General features: G+C 39.2%; 1 protein-coding gene across 1 annotated transcript; it reads left to right on the forward strand.

Annotated features, from left to right (window-relative positions):
• The first annotated feature begins 7,301 nt into the window (after window positions 1-7,301).
• On the forward strand, window positions 7,302-8,549 carry LOC126668658 (uncharacterized). Its single transcript, XM_050361845.2, has one exon. The coding sequence runs from the start codon at window positions 7,302-7,304 to the stop codon at window positions 8,547-8,549; it is 1,248 nt and encodes a 415-aa protein (XP_050217802.2).
• The last annotated feature ends 8,695 nt before the right edge of the window (window positions 8,550-17,244 follow it).

Consider the following 17,244-nt stretch of genomic DNA (forward strand, 5'->3'; position numbering starts at 1 on the left):
AGTGTATGTTTTAAACATAGCACGATAGCGCCGGTGTCTACCCATTACCCATTTGATCCACCGACAAGGTTGATCTCAGCCATCATTTCAGTAATCATAGCCGTGAACGGCTCTTTAGTCAGGTTAGCCTGCGGGGCAGTATTTGGCCTATTCCGACACTTGTGTTCCATATGACTTGGTTTCCCACAGCTAAAGCACATAAATTGTGGCAAGTCATTTCTGACATGTGGTTGTTGTCTCACATTATGGTTCCTTGGAGGATTGCCATTTTGATTTTTATTACGGTTCACATTTTGGCTTGTGTTCGAATTGCGATTCTGATTCTTAAATTTTTTGCTATTTGACTTCAGATTCGCCGAACCAAACTTTCTAGTGTTGTTTGAAACAACAATCACCTCATCTCTCTGGTCCTGTTTCCTTGTCTCTTCCTCAATTCGAAGGCGAGTAATCAAACTTTCCAATGAAAACTCTTTAGTTTTGTGCCTGAGAGAGTTCTTAAAATCCTTCCACGAAGGAGGTAACTTATCAATTAAAAAAGCAACTTGAAATTGTTCATCGAGAACCATACCTTCAGAGATGATTTCATGAGCAATTTTCTGCAACTCATGAGACTGCGCCTCGACAGATTTGTCATCCGTCATTTGATATTTGAGATAGCGACTGACATCATATTTTTTTGTTTCAGCCTCCTTAGTGTCATATTTTTTCTGCAGTGCCTCCCAAATCTCCTTGGCAGTTTTGTCATTGTTGTAGTAGTCATACAGATCATCATTGAGTGCATTAAGAATGAAATTTTTTCACAGATAATCATTCATCATCCATTGTTGCAAATCAGCATTATGTTTTTCTTTTCTTCATCAAGAGTAAATTCATCACCAACAGGCATATCCATAGTCAAAACAGAAACATCCTTTTTCATTGTTAGGAAAAACTCAGTTTTCTGCCTCCAACGCTTGAGGTGTAAACCTTCAAAACGGAAGGGTTTGTTAGCGTCAAAAGCAGTGGAGTTCGAACCAGCAACATCAATAGTATCCATGGCAGAAACTGAACACTCTTAAATCTGTTAGTACAATTTGATAAAAGTACAGAATAATAAAAATATCAAACATTGATGTTACTGGCTGAGTCGCGGACTAGGTCGGTTTCTTTAAGACGTTTCGCGGCTCTGCCTCTCTTGGTCCAAGTAGTCTGTCAACCACAGTCGCCTTCAGGATAAAACAGCCAAAACTGAAAAGAAAAATTTATTTGGAAAAAACGTGGCTATAAATGAAGGAGTTACAAGAGTTACAAATCTGAAAGGTCTCTTTGTATCTGGACATGTTTTATGTTGTGAATAAAATATTATCAAAAAATAATAATAGTGCTTGAACCCAACCAACCAAACCAAACCAAACCGGCCAATCGGCCGGACGGACAGACGGCGCGCGTGTGTGGTTAATCGGGAAGGATTTAACTCCTTACCCATTCACAAAATTGGGTACCCCTTAGGGCCCAAACCCAAATGGCAAACCTTGCCCTTATAAACATATTAGTTGGTTCTCACCCAAGCAATGTGGGAAAAATGCACTTTCTTTATTTTTCAATTTTCACTTAAATACAACAATATTTAATCAAATGTGAACCAAGTATGCTCAACAAAAACATGATTCGTCACACAAAAAATATGGTTAACATAATTTTTTTAAACACTGAATTTATGTAGAGGTTCATATTAGAGCATTATCATCATGAATAAGTAACTAACTTATGCATCACGTTTAAGGAAAATAATAGAAAATATACCGTCAAATAAAAAAGATAAGATATATTTTTAGGCTGGAAATTTGCATGGAATGAGTTATAGTTGCTCATTGATTTGACAAGAAGATAACAAAAAATAAAAAAGAGTATGTTAATCAATTATCTAGTGTCAGCGTGCTAATGTGATGTGATGTACACAGTACTTATTTACGTAAAACAGGCTCTGCTCATTAACCTTAACTTTATTATTATCATTAGTATATCCCCGTATTTGTGTGGAACTAAAATAATATTTAATTAAAACAAATTTATTAAAAGAATTTAAACAAAAAATGTAAATGGAATATAAATCACTGGAAACTGTCTAGTCAGTGCCACAACAAGAAAAATTAACAGAGTTAAAAAAAATAGACAGCATGGATGGTTGGGATATTAAATTAAAGTATAAGGATAATTGAAATATGAATTAAAGTTTAGGGACGGTTGTGGGAATAGAGCAAAGTTTAAGGACGGTGGGTGAAAATTACCCACTAGTGACCCGATTATTAATACTGCTTCTCCTCCCTCCCATCTTCACCCTTCACCTTCTTTACTGATTTCTCTCAAATTTTATAACTCTTTCAATCACTCAAAGAAAATGGATCCTCCTCCTCCTCCTCAAGTTCAACAAGTTGAACATGTTAATGAAATGTCAGAAGGCATCAAGATCTTTTTTTTTGTTTGGCGGCTGCCTCATGTATATATTTTATTGTAGTGATGAGTTTCTATTCTAAGCAATGTAAGGTCTACCCACATTACCCTAAAATGAGTGATCCTGTTTATTTCTGTTTCCTTTTCTTTTTTATCATTCTTTCACTTTTTTATGTTCTTTATGTTTTTCGTAATGGAAGCATTGTGAACTTTTTGGGGGTATTTTGAAGGAAACGTTTGCTACGATAGCTTAATAAAGTGGATTGCTCATTTTCAAACCACTTTATGGTTTCTTAAACTTAAATCTATTTCCAAATTATTATATAATATAGTTATTTGTGTGGGGTGGGGGGTGGGTGGGGGCGGGGGTGGTGGTTATATTTATAGAATTATAGGGTCCAATATAAATTTACATATTGTAGGAGGATTTGCAGCATTAGGGTTTCTTTCGTTAGGTCTTTTTTTAATTTTTAAATCAGAATCACTTATAATAAGGGCTGTTTTTTTGTGTTTGTTTAGGTTTAGCAAAAAGAAATGATATAAAATACTCTATTTATATTGCTACTTCAGCTTCTTTGGGTGTTATTTTTTTATGGGTATGTCAATTACTAATTATTTGGCAGAAGAGAAAGCTTGGGTTCAAGCTTCTCTTCAAATGCAACCCCAACAACCCGCTGAAGAAGCTGCTCTTCAAATGCAACCCCAACAACAAGCTGAAGTGTGAGCTTTCTCCTAATTCTTTGAATTAATAGAGTTGCTGATGAAGTACATGCTGGAATACTCATTAATGGTGCTTTGAAATTTAATGACTGATATTTGTTTTTTTATGTTTTTTTGCTTTTTAATGAAATGAGATGTTTCGGTTATTATTAATTTCCATGTGCTTGTACTGTTTTCTTAATTTTTAGTATTTTTTTTATATCAGATTTTATATTTTTATTTTTTATTATATCAAATTACAATTCAACAGTCACTATTATAAAAAATTAAAATTATAGCACAATATTTAATCAAATGTGAACCAAATATGCTCAACAAAAACATGATTCATCACAGAAAAAATATGGTATATGTAGAGGTTCAGATTAGAGCATTATCATCATGAATAAGTAATTAACTTATGCATCACGTTTAAGGAAAACAATAGAAAATATATAGTCAAATAAAAAAGATAAAATATATTATTAGGCTGGAAATTTGCATGGAATAGGTTATAGGTGCTCATTGATTTGACAAGAAGATAACAAAAAATAAAAAGGGTTAATTTCTAAAAAAATCACGAACTTTACACGAAATTTCATTTTAATCATGAACTTTAAAAGTTGTCATTTAAAGGCACGAACTTTCATTTTGTTTCAAATCTATCGCCAAAGTAAAATCCGATGTATTTTATCGAACCAAAAATTCCTAATCCTATATACTATAACTAAAAGATAATAAGATTTAATGTCGATTTATAATTTGGGTCTTTCATTAATGATTTATTAAAGAATTTAGTCAACAAAAATACACTGAAATGATAGATTTGAAACAAAATGAAAGTTCGTGCCTTTAAATGACAACTTTTAAAGTTCATGATTAAAATGAAACTTCGTGTAAAGTTCGTGATTTTTTTAGGAATTAACCCAAATAAAAAAGAGTGTGTTAATCAATTATCTTGTGTCGGCTTGCTAATGTGATGTGATGTACAGTACTCATTTACGTAAAACAGGCTCTGCTCATTAACCTTAACTTTATTACTCTCATTAGTATATCCCCGTAATTGTGTGGAACTAAAATAATATTTAATTAAAAAATAATTTTATTAAAAGAATCTAAACAAAAAATGTAAATGGAATATAAATCACTGGAAACTTTCTAGTTAGTGCCACAACAACAAAAATTAACAGAGTTAAAAAAAAAATAGACAACATAAATGGTTGGGATATTAAATTAAAGTATAAGAATAATTGGGATATGAATTAAAGTTTAGGGACGGTTGGGGGAAATAGAGCAAAGTTTAAGGACGGTGGGTGAAAATTATCCACTAGTGACCCGATTATTAATACTGCTTCTCCTCCCTCCCATCTTCACCCTTCACATTCTTTACTGATTTCTCTCAAATTTTATAACTCTTTCAATCATTCTAAAAAAATGGATCCTCCTCCTCCTCTTCAAATTCAACAAGTTGAACATGTTAATGAAATGTCAGAAGGCATGAAGATCTTCTCTTTTTGTTTGGTGACTGCCTCATGTATATATCTTATTGTAGTGATGAGTTTCCATTCTAAGCAATATAAGGTCGACCCACATTACCCTGAAATGAGTGACCCTGTTTATTTCTGTTTCCTTTCATTTTTTATTATTCTTTCACTTTTTAAGTTCTTTATGCTGATCGTAATGGAAGCATTGTGAACTTTTTGGTTGGGTATTTTGAAGGAAACATTTGCTACAATAGCTTAATAGAGCGGATTGCTCATTTTCAAACAACTTTATATATGGCTTCTTAGACTTAAATCCATTTCCAAATTATTATATAATATAGTTATTTGTGGTGGGGGGTTATATTTATAGAATTATTGGGTCCAATATAAATTTACATCTTGTAGGAGGATTTGCAGCATTAGGTTTTTTTTATTTAGGTCTTTATTTAATTTTTAAATCAGAAACATTTATAATAAGTGTTGTTTTATTTTTTGATTTTTATGTTTGTTTAGGTTTAGCAAACAGAAATGATAAAAAAGACTCTATTTATATTGCTACTTTAGCTTCTTTGGGTGTTATTGTTTTCATGGGTGTGTCAATTACTAATTATTTGGCAGAAGAGAAAGCTTGGGTTCAAGATGCTCTTCAAATGCAACTTCAACAACCCGCTGAAGAAGCTGCTCTTCAAATGCAACCCCAACAACAAGCTGAAGTGTGAGCTTTCTCCTAATTCTGTGAATTAATGGAGTTGCTGATGAAGTACATGCTGGAATACTCATGAATGGTGTTTTGAAATTTAATTACTGATATTTGTCTTTTATGTTTTTTTCTTTTTAATGAAATGAGATGTTTCAGTTATTATTAATTTCCATGTGGTTGTACTTGCTAGGAGTGAAATACTTCTATCGTTTTGAGTGTTTTTGACATCGCTTCGTATGTTTTATATGCGGTTTTAAAGCAATTGTATGCCTTATTACGTGTATGTGCAATTTCAGGGAATCAGAGCGAATGTGAAGGTTTTGGACAATAAAAGGGCGAAGTATCAAAGAAATCTAAAAGACGGAAGCTAGAGTGATAGATTAAAGAAACCCAAGGTTTTACCAAGGTTTCAATCGAGACAAGGTGTTGCAGAATCGAGAAGCTTGTTTTAAGGCAGGTCTCGATCGAGAAGCCTCATGTTATAAGCTTCTCGATTGAGACCAGGGTCTCCAAAATATACCGAGAGAACGCCATTTTTGGGTCTTGATCGAGAAGCATACTCACAAAGACTTCTCGATCGAGACCTGTAGAATTAAGCTGGATTCAAATCCTTTTGGGGTCCGTGTGCTAGCTAGGCCCATTTCCCCTTTTGGCCAAATATTTGTAATAGTGGATGTTTCATTTTGCCTCTTTTGGCTTGGCTATATAAGGCCTTTTATGTTTTTAGGGTAAAACACACAACACTTTTATTCTCAATCCTAATATAGTATCTTTTATTTCCTTTTGTTCTTGTTCTTATAGAGATTCAACTTGTCCTTGTTGTTCTTGACAGTAATTTCCAGATTTTAGTCTTATGCTTTTCCTTTACTACAAGTCCATTTATTATCTTCAAGCTTCATTATCTATTGAATGTTTCTATTTGCACACAAGTTCTACTTAAGGTATTTATCTTCTAACTCATTATGATTAGTAGTAGATGTTTAATGTTTGTTAATAGCTTAGTAATTATTGTTATCTTAACCATGGTTGGCTAAACCCCATGTTTGGGGGTTAATGTGAATCCTAGTAATGCATGATTGGGTTAGGTTTTGGGTTTGTGTTGATGTTCTAATTAATGATCCTAAGGCTTGCTTAGATTAGCTACCTAAGTATTGTTATTAGATTAATTCTTACCTTGAGAGAGGATTTATTAATTGGAATTAATTAAATAGAAGCTTAATTAGTGACACCATGAGAGTGGGTTAGTAATTAAGTGGCCCTTGAGTTGTAATTTGATGCAATTGCTCTAGTTATGTTTAGTGTTACGAGAGTAGGTTAATCTTGATTAGTTGTGATTTTGTAGCTCTTAGAGGCTCGAGAGAGCGGGAGTTGCGATTTAGAACGCTCGGCCTTCATTTTATAACCCTAAATCCGATACCCGTGATTGCATGACCTAGGTGGATTGTTGACCTCCAAACCTCTTTTATCATTCGAATTCCCGTAAGATTATTAATCAATTTGGTCTTTTATAATTGTTAATCTAGTTTGTTGTTTGCAAATTATGTTATTTGTTGGTAGTTGTTTAATTGATACTTGAACCAATTTGATATTCAAAGTGCTAAACGAATTGAATAGTGGCTATATTTCATTCTCATCAATCGCTTGAAGTTTCACTTCTCGTGGGATCGATCTTGTATTTACCGAGTATTACGAGTTGGGTTTATTCTCAACAAGGTTTTGGCGCCGTTGTCGGGGAGTGACGAGTTTTTATTGATTGATTGAAATTAGTTGTAGTTTGGTCGATTTAGTTTTATTTTCTGTTTTTGTTACTATTATTTGTTTGTGCCTTTTTCGGGTTTACGTGTGGTTTGCTTGTTCTTGTTTGTGTAGGAGATCAACTATAGTGTATGCACAATACACGAAGAGCTAATCTTCCGCTAGAACCTTTTCAAGACGACCTCGGAAACTTTGAAAGAAGTGTGAGACGGGAAAATCGTAGACCCGCTATCATGGAACACGGGGAAGAGGATTATGAGGAAGAGCAATATCATCCTCAAGTCGATGGAGTGAGGCAACATCCACCTCATCCACTCAATGAGAGAATTCGGCAAGATCACCAAGGGGAAGACCGCCCTCAAGCTCAAGGCAATCAACCGCCAAGGCAAACTTTGGGAGATTTCTTCCTCCCGGATGTGGATAATGCCACATATGGATGTTTTGCTCAACTGGTTAGAGCGGCTACCTTTGAAATCAAGCCTAGCACGATTCAACTCCTAGAGAATCGGTGCCAATTCTATGGGTTACCAAGTGAGGACCCGAATGAACATATAGCAAAGTTCTTGGGAGTGTTGGATACGAACAAGCTTCATAATGTGACCGTCGATCAAATCAAGCTCCGAATGTTTCCATTCTCACTAAGAGACAAGGCAAGCTTGTGGCTTCATTCGTTACCTAATGCATCAATCCATAATTGGCTGGATCTCGCTCAAGCTTTCCTCCATAAGTACTTTCCGATGGGGAGAACCGCAAAGTTGACCAAAGACATCATCGACTATTATCAATATGAGGGGGAATCTCTTTATGAAACTTGGGAGAGGTTCAAAGATCTCCAAAGGCACGTCCCTCATCATCGTCTTGCAAGGGAGCATGTGCTCCAAATATTCTATAATGGTTTGGGTGAGATTACACGGTCTACCATTGATTCGACATCGGGAGGTTCTTTGATTCAAAAGACGTATGAGGAAGCAAATGAGTTGGTTGAGAAATTGGCTATGGTGAGTAGCAATTGGTCCTCGGAAAGAAGAAGGCCTCCGGCTCAAAAAGCATTGATGACACTTGACCAATCAAAAGAGTTCGAAGCCATAAAGGCCATGAATGCATCTTTGCAAAGCCAAGTCGATGCCTTGAAGAAGCAAGTGAACCCCCGGAATGCTCCGGTGGCATATGTCCAAGTGGGATGTGAACATTGTGGGGACTTCAATCCTAGTAGTGGTGAGTGTTATGCCACAGGACAAGCGTGGAGTGAACAAGTGAGCTATGTGGGAGGTCAAAGGCAAGGGAATGATCCCTACTCTAATACCTATAATCCCGGATGGAGGAACCATCCTAATTTTGGGTGGAGAAATCAAGAGGGACAAGGCAATGTTCGAGCGCACCAACAAGCGGGTCCTAGCCTTCAAAGTGGGAATAGGCGTCAACAACAAGTTCCTTATCACAACAACCAAGGGCAAGGAAACAATTATGGCGGGAGACCTTAACACCCTCCCGGATTCCATCCACAAAAGAACACGGATGAGGGCAATGTGCTTTCCAAAGTACTAGAGAAGTTGGAAAAAAATGGAGCAAAGAGAGAAGAACCAAGTCTCCACTATTCATCATTTGGAAACTCAAATCTCCCAAATGGCGATTTCACTTCAAGGTAGACCTCAAGGGGGATTGCCCTCTACCATGGAGAACAATCTAAGAGACAAAACTTAAGGCGGTTGAGCTTCGGAGTGGGAGAAACTTAGAAAAAGCTAACGGCAAGAAGCATGTGGTTGAGGAGGATGAACCTCGAGTGGTGGTTGATGTTGCTAGCTCGAGTCAAGAGCCACCTAATGCTTGTGAGGAGGTGGCTATTGATGTCGAAGAACCATATGTGAGACCACCACCACCTCCACCGTTTGTACCACCGGTTCCGTTTTCAAGCCGGATAAGAAAAGCTCAAGGGAACGAAAAGTTTCATAAGTTTCTTGAGATCTTCAAGAAATTGCAAATTAATCTAAGCTTGGCGGATGCACTAAGGGAGATGCCCCAATACGCAAAGTTCTTGAAAGACATAATTACGAACAAGCGTAGTTGGGAGCAAGGTGGGACAATACCACTCACGGAAAATTGTAGTTCCATAATCCAAAGCAACTTACCGACAAAGCTTAAGGATCCAGAGAGTTTTTCTATCCCTTGCACTATAGGAAATATGAATGCTATAAATTGCTTGTGTGATCTTGGTGCAAGTATTAATTTGATGCCATTGTTTCTTTTTAGGTCCTTGTTTGGTGATCAACCAGTAAAACGCACCTCGATAACTTGCCGATCACTCTCTCAAGAAGCCGTACGAGATAGTGGAAGACGTGCTTGTTAAAGTGGATAAGTTCATCTTTCCGGTGGATTTTGTGATCTTAGACTATGCGGTAGACAAAGAATGCCCTATGATCCTTGGTCGCCCTTTTATGAATACCGGGCGTGCTCTTATCGATGTTCATGCCGGCAAGCTCACCTTGAGAATTGATGAGGAAAGTGTGGAGTTTGATATGAAGAGAGTGATGCGGAATGCCATCGAGGAGGAGGATTGCATGAAGGTGGATTTGGTAGATGAGTTTGTGGAGGATCAGTTGAAGGAAAATGTGGAAGCAATAAACCGGGGAGTTCAAAGGAAATTTGATGTTTTTTGGGATTCAGATGTAGGTCTCGATCGAGAAGCTTGTCCCTCTATGCTTCTCGATCAAGACCCCAAAATGGGATGCTCCTGGCTTCTCAAGGGACCATTAGTCTCGATCGAGACAGGGGTATCTTGATCGAGACAAGGAAAAATTATGCCTTGTCTCGATAGAGACTCTTGTGTCTCGATCTAGACACCCTCTGAGAATCTGAAAGCAGAACTTTCAAGGGTTTCTAGGGTAACATTCTATTCCGATGGGCTCAATGATGATTGTTCCGAAGAAGACGAACCTAAGCCGGAGCTTTTGATCAAGAGCGATGGCGTGACTCCACCATCCTCCGAGTTACCTCCGGTTGCAGAAATAAAGCGCTTCCGTCTCACCTCCGGTATACCTTTGTTGGGGAGAATGAAACTTTGCTGATAATCATCTTTGATAAGATATCTAAAGATCAAGAGAGAAGAGTTGTCCAAGTTGTGAAAAAGCATGTGTTGGCCATGGGATTTGAAATTTCCGACATCCGAGGTATAAGCCCTCAAGTTGTGATGCACAAGATTCATCTTGAAGACGAGTCTAAGAAGTCAACCCAAAGGCAAAGAAGATTGAATCTGAATATGAAGGAAGTCGTGCATAAAGAGATCGTCAACCTCCTCGACGCCGGGATAATCTACCCTATTTCGGATAGTGGGTGGGTTAGCCCGATTCAATGTGTGCCTAAAAAGGGAGGTATGATGGTGGTGGAGAATGATAAGGGAGAGAAAATCTCCACAAGGACAGTGACCGGTTGGAGAGTATGCATCGATTATCGAAAGCTCAACGCGGAAACTAAAAATGATCACTTCCCGCTACCATTTATCGATCAAATGCTAGAAAGAGTAGCGGGTCACAAGTTCTATTGTTTCCTCGACGGGTACTCCGGATATAACCAAATATTAATTTTTCCGGAAGACCAAGAGAAGACGACCTTCACATGCCCCTACGGTACCTTTGCCTATCGACAAATGCCTTTTGGTCTATGCAACGCACCCGCCATATTTCAACGATGCATGACCTCAATCTTCAATGACATGGTTGAAGATATAATGAAGGTGTTTATGGATGACTTTTCCGTGTTTGGCGATTCTTTCGATAGTTGTTTGGCAAATCTTGAGCGTGTGTTGGCACGATGTGAGGAGACCAACTTGGTGCTTAATTGGGAGAAATGCCATTTTATGGTTGAAGAAGGAGTTGTGCTTGGGCATAAGATTTCGGAAGCGGGTATCGAGGTTGATAGAGCAAAGACGGAGGTTATTGAGAAGTTAGTTGCTCCGATCACGGTTAAGGGAATCCGGGCATTCTTGGGCCATGCAGGTTTCTATCGCCGGCTTATCAAGGATTTTTCAGCTATCGCGAGGCCCCTTACGAGCTTATTAGTAAAGGATGCCCCTTTTGATTTCACCAAGGAGTGTCATGAAGCATTTGAGAAGCTAAAAGCGGCACTTGTGACCGCTCCAATTATCTCATCTCCGGATTGGAACCTACCATTTGAGCTCATGTGTGACGCGAGCGATCAAGCTTTGGGGTGTGTATTGGACCAACGAAAGGATAAGAAGGTGCATGTGATCTACTACGCTAGCCGGACAATGGAGGGAGCGCAACTCAATTATACCACTACCGAGAAGGAAATGTTGGCGGTAGTTTTTGCCTTAGATAAATTTCGACAATATTTACTCGGATCGAAGTTCATCATCTATACCGATCATGCCGCCTTGAGGTATCTATTCGCCAAACAAGACGCAAAGCCAAGCCTTATCCGATGGATTCTCCTAATGCAAGAGTTCGACATAGAATTCCAGGACAAGAAAGGCACGGAGAATATAGTGGCGGACCACCTATCAAGGTTAGAAATTCCGGAACCCATCCCATTTGGTGTTGATATTAATGTACGATTCCCGGACGAAATGATAATGGCAATATCTAGTTTGTCAACACCTTGGTATGCCGATATCGCCAATTATTTATCTTCGGAAGTCATGCCTCCGGACATGACCCACCATCAACGGAAGAAATTCTTATCCGACGCCAAGAGGTATTTATGGGATGAACCCTATTTGTTTAAAATTTATGGCGATGGGATGATACGAAGGTGTGTGGATTTGGGGGAAGTAATGGCTATTTTGAGTGATTGCCATGATTCCGATTATGCCGGGCATTACGGGTCTGCTAGAACCGCCGCTAGAGTTCTTGAGAGTGTTTTCTTTTGGCCGACTCTATTTCGGGATGCCAAGGAATTTGTGGGGCATTGTGACCGATGTCAACGAGTGGGGAATATTTCAAAATGAGAGGAGATGCCATTGACCTCCATCCAAGAGGTTGAAATATTCGATGTTTGGGGAATAGACTTCATGGGGCTATTTCCGATGTCTCATGGTAACCTTTTTATCTTGGTGTGTGTGGATTATGTGTCAAAATGGGTGGAAGCGGAGGCTTTACCTACAAACGATGCTAAGGTAGTCATACATTTTCTAAAGCACCTTGTGAATCGGTTTGACACGCCTCGAGTCATCATAAGCGACGGGGGGTCTCATTTTTGCAACCGGAAATTTGAAGCATTAATGAGGAAGTACAATGTGTACCACCGTGTTGCAACCCCCTATCATCCTTAAACAAGTGGGCAAGTAGAGGTATCAAACCGAGAGTTGAAGCGGATCCTAGAGAAAACGGTGAATGGGTCGAGGAAGGATTGGTCTTTGAAGTTGAATGATGCATTGTGGGCGTATCGAACGGCCTACAAGACTCCGCTTGGTATGTCACCCTTCCGAATTGTTTACGGAAAAGCATGCCACCTTCCTTTGGAATTAGAACGCAAGGCTTATTGGGCGATCAAGAAGCTCAATTATGATTTTAAAATGGCGGGCGAAAAGCGGCTTCTTCAACTTAATGAATTGGATGAGATTCGGTTCATGGCCTACGAAAACACTAAGCTATAGAAGGAGAGAACGAAGATGTGGCATGACGCCCATATCGCCCCTAAGGTCTTTTGTGTTACTCTACAATTCACGGTTGAAGTTATTCTCGGGCAAACTAAAGTCCCGATGGAGTGGGCCATTTAAATCTAAGCATGTGGCGAGTCATGGAGCGGTGGAATTGGAGAACTCTAAGGGCAAGACCTTTAAAGTTAATGGGCATCGGTGCAAGCTGTATCTCGGGCCCTTAACTAACCGAGTGGAAGAGAAGGTATCTTTCACTACTCCCACTTGAGTCCACCGTTTGACGGTCAAGCATTCGACCTTAAAAAGCGCACTCGGGAGGCATTCCCGAGAGGTTAGTTTACTAATCCTTATTCATTTTCTTTGTCTAATTTTAATTTAGTTTTTATCTCTTGTTTTCTTCGTCAATTATCGTTTGTGTTCAAGATAATGCCGGAGTATTTTTCTTTGTGTTGTGTAGGATTGCATTGAGGGCAATTATCCAGGTTTTGTACTGGTCTCGATCGAGAAGCCTCATTTTCCAAGCTTCTCGATCGAGACCTTCCTCTCCTTTAGAAGCCGAGAGCAAGAAATTTTTGCTTCTCGATCGAGACCCTATTCCCAGGTGTGTCTCGATCGAGAAGCCTTCTGCACAAGTGGAGATTGTTCAATTTTCAAGAGACATTAAGGAGAGGCACATGGATCGCTGAGGTGGCACGATCTTAGACCATTCAAGAAAAACACAACTCATGTGGATTGATAAGTTGTCTCAATCTCATGCATCCATTTCAAAAATCTGATTTTTCCATAATTGCACACCCACCTCTTCTTATTCTTTAAAAACCCTTCCCTTTTTAGCAAAAAAAAAACACAACCACCATTCTTCCTCTCTTCGAGAATCCGGCCACCACATACAACAACTCAAACCACCACCAAAAATCAAGGAAAATACATAATCAAACACCCTTTTGCCACCAATTATCATGGGCAAATCCGGCACCTCGAAAAAGACCTCCGCTACCCTCCCCACCAAAGAACTTGAACCATCAAACCCACCACCACCACCACGCCCTCAACCACTCCGATCAAGGAAGAAGACAACCGCCTCCGGGTCAAGAGTTGTCGGTTCCGCCACCCCGGCCACCCTCACAAGGCAATATGACGCTCCATTTCAAATTCGATCGGTGGAGGAAGGAGCGCGTTTCAAGAAAATTAAGGAGCGGGTTTTTGCTATCCCGTTCATCATCGATTGGCACTCCATGGTTGTGTTGGAAGTGCGAACCCGGGAGAAGCGTTACTTTGAAATTCTTGGGTTGAATCGGTTGGCGGAATGTTCAAGCACCGGATATGAAGAGTTAACGTGGGAATTCTTCACCACGCTTCGGCCTCAAGATGATGACAATTTGGCACTCCATTTCCGGCTCCTAGGTGTGGAGCATATGTTGACGATGGAAATATTGCAAGCGGAGTTTGGGTTGCCAACTACGGGTCTCAAGGACAATCCCAAGGAATTTAGCTATGAAGCGGTTTGGTTAGAAGCTTCGGGGATTGAAGGTTACAAGGAAAAAACGGCCAAGATGATTGATGTGAAGGATTCCATCCTTGTGATTATCTTGAAATGGGTGGGGCACACTTTTCGGAGGAAGGCATGAGTACAACAAGATCGGTTAAACCGAAATTCTTATGATGAATGCGATTATGCACCCGCAAGTGGAGGCATACAAGTTGAACATGACGTGTAGATTGATGATGAATTTGAGGGATGTGCCGAATGATGATACCAAGCTTGGGTTTGGTTGGTTGGTGACTCGGATTTCTATGATGTTGGGTGTTTCCGGTGAGGCTTTTAAGAACTTCACTCCCATTCCGTCTAGGAAGCTTGACTCCGATCACTTGGAGAAAGCCGGGTATGCAAAAGAAGATGACATATTGCCCTATTATCGTCAGAAGAAATGGGTAAAGGAACATGGAGTTGTGGCGGCTTGCAAAGCCGAATTTGGGGAAGAAGCGGAATATCCGGGGGAGGCACCACCGGAGCCAATACGCCCACCTCCGAGATCAAGAAGAGCGGGGAAAGAACCGGTAGAATCAAGTGCACAAGGCGAGGGGATTTCGGCGGATGCACAATGGGATCATGGTCCACCAATGGGGTTCTATGAGGAACAACGCCAACTCATGGCAACACAAAATCAATTCATGGTGGATCAACGAAAAATGTGGCGGAATATGGAGTATTACCAAGAGGGATTGAAGGAAAAAGTGAACCGCCAAGGACGAGATTTTCGTGTCTATGTAAACGGCACGGGCAACATTTGGATCGATACTCCTTCTCCATCCCCCGAGCCTCCGGAATTCGACTAAATCGAGATTTGCATCCTTCTAACTCAACTCATACAATTTTGCTTGTTTTTGTTTTATTTCTTGCTTAGGGGCTAAGCTAAAAATAGTATGAGGAGGGTTGGCAAAGATTGTATCTCGTTTTAGTGTGTTTATTTTATTGCTTTTATCGCTTTATGTTGAGTCTTGTGAGTCTAGGTTGTTTTAGTTGTCGAGTCACCTCCGCAATTCTCTTGTTTGAAATCTTGATTATGAATGAGAATCCGTGCAACTTTAGGAAAATTTGTCAAAACAAGTAGTATCTCCCGATTTATGAATGTTTAAATGCTTTCATCTAATTAAACAATTTACGGTTGATGCTTGCTTAATGAAATGCAATGGAATTAGACATGTTGAGTTGGCATTAGGGCAAGTTCTACAATTGTGTGATCTTTGGGCATGACCGAGATACTTGATTCAGATTCATGATATGTGACTTTAAATTGGAACTTTGTTGTGTCGCTTTGAATATGAACATACGTCGGCATGAATTCATTTGCCTTAAGCAATTGAGCATGACACCACTATTTATGTGAGCACTTTTGAGCCTAATAGATTATTGTGAGTGTCTTTTTGTCCGGGAATTCCTAGAATTTGCTCGGTGTCAATTCGAGATTGCAATGTTGAGTAATTGATAATTAGATGAGTATGGCATTAGGTGTAACCATTTCTAAAGACCACTTTAAAAGCCATTGTACCTCTAGAAAACACAAGCTTGAGCCTAAACTATTGTTGATATTACCATTGTCACCTATCAATTCCATCTCCCATTTCCGCTTTAAACAACCGAACTTGACTTGAGAACTAGTGTGAGCAGGATGAGGTAGTAGCTTGATGAAACAATATAGATTGAACTCGAGTTTAAAATCCAAAATTCTATGCCTAAAAAGACAAGAAAGAAAAATACAAAAAAAAAATAGAATAGAAAGAAGAAGAATATTGCAAAAAGAAAGAAAAATACAAAGAAAAATAAAAAAAATAGAATAGAAAGCAAGAAAAGAAATAGAAATAAAGGCACTAGAGTGCAATAAGAGTTCAAATGTGCTAAATACCAAGCTAACCTAAGTTTTGATGATAGAGTATCACCTAGTTTCAAATCAAGTTTTTAGCCTAAATATCAACTTAAACCTACCCCGACCCTTGGCCACGTTACAACCCGTACAAGTCCATATGATAATTGTCAATTACCGAGCTAAGTAGTGGAGTCTAGGACTATGAGAAAACCTATGGGAACTCCATAATTGTGTGCTTCATTTCCTTGCCTTAAACACTTGTGCGAAAGAGAGAAATCATGTGAGAAATATGTGCTCGTGTTTAATGCTCATGAGTGATTGACATGGTGTTCATTCTAAGTTGACCAAATTATCGCATGTCCCTTAAATGATAGTGCTCTCGTGATTGCCAGTTGAAAGATTTGTTAACCTTATGATTTGTCCAAAGTGCCATATCCTTATGTCTTGTCTATTGCATTCCTCATTTGTTTGCATGATTCATGAGTTGTTGACACTAGATGTTGCATTTGCGTCTTCATCGATTGAGAGTGTAGTTGTTGGCAAGTAGTCGACTTTTGCTAAGTTCTTGTTTCGTAGTTGTTAAGTGAGCATTTCTTCTTACTTGAGGACAAGCAAGAGCTTAGTGTGAGGAGGTTTGATAGGAGTGAAATACTCCTATCGTTTCGAGTCTTTTTGACATCGCTTCGTATGTTTTATATGCGGTTTTAAAGCAATTGTATGCCTTATTACGTGTATGTGCAATTTCAGGGAATCGGAGCGAATGTGAAGGTTTTGGGCAATAAAAGGGCGAAGTATCAAAGAAATCTAAAAGACGGAAGCTAGAGCGATAGATTAAAGAAAACCAAGGTTTTACCAAGGTCTCAATCGAGACAAGGTGTTGCAGAATCGAGAAGCCTGTTTTATGGCAGGTCTCGATCGAGAAGCCTCATGTTATAAGCTTCTCGATCAAGACCAGGGTCTCCAAAAGATATCGAGAGCACGCCATTTTTGGGTCTTGATCGAGAAGCATACTCACAAAGGCTTCTCGATCGAGACCTGTAGAATTAAGCTGGATTCAAATCCTTTTGGGTCCATGTGCTAGCTGGACCCATTTTCCCTTTTGGCCAAACATTTGTAATAGTGGATGTTTCATTTTGCCTCTTTTGGCTTGGCTATATAAGGCCTTTTATGTTTTTAGGGTAAAACACACAACACTTTTAT

Source organism: Mercurialis annua, linkage group LG2 (genome assembly GCF_937616625.2).
Source record: "Mercurialis annua linkage group LG2, ddMerAnnu1.2, whole genome shotgun sequence".
Taxonomy (NCBI): Eukaryota; Viridiplantae; Streptophyta; class Magnoliopsida; order Malpighiales; family Euphorbiaceae; genus Mercurialis; species Mercurialis annua.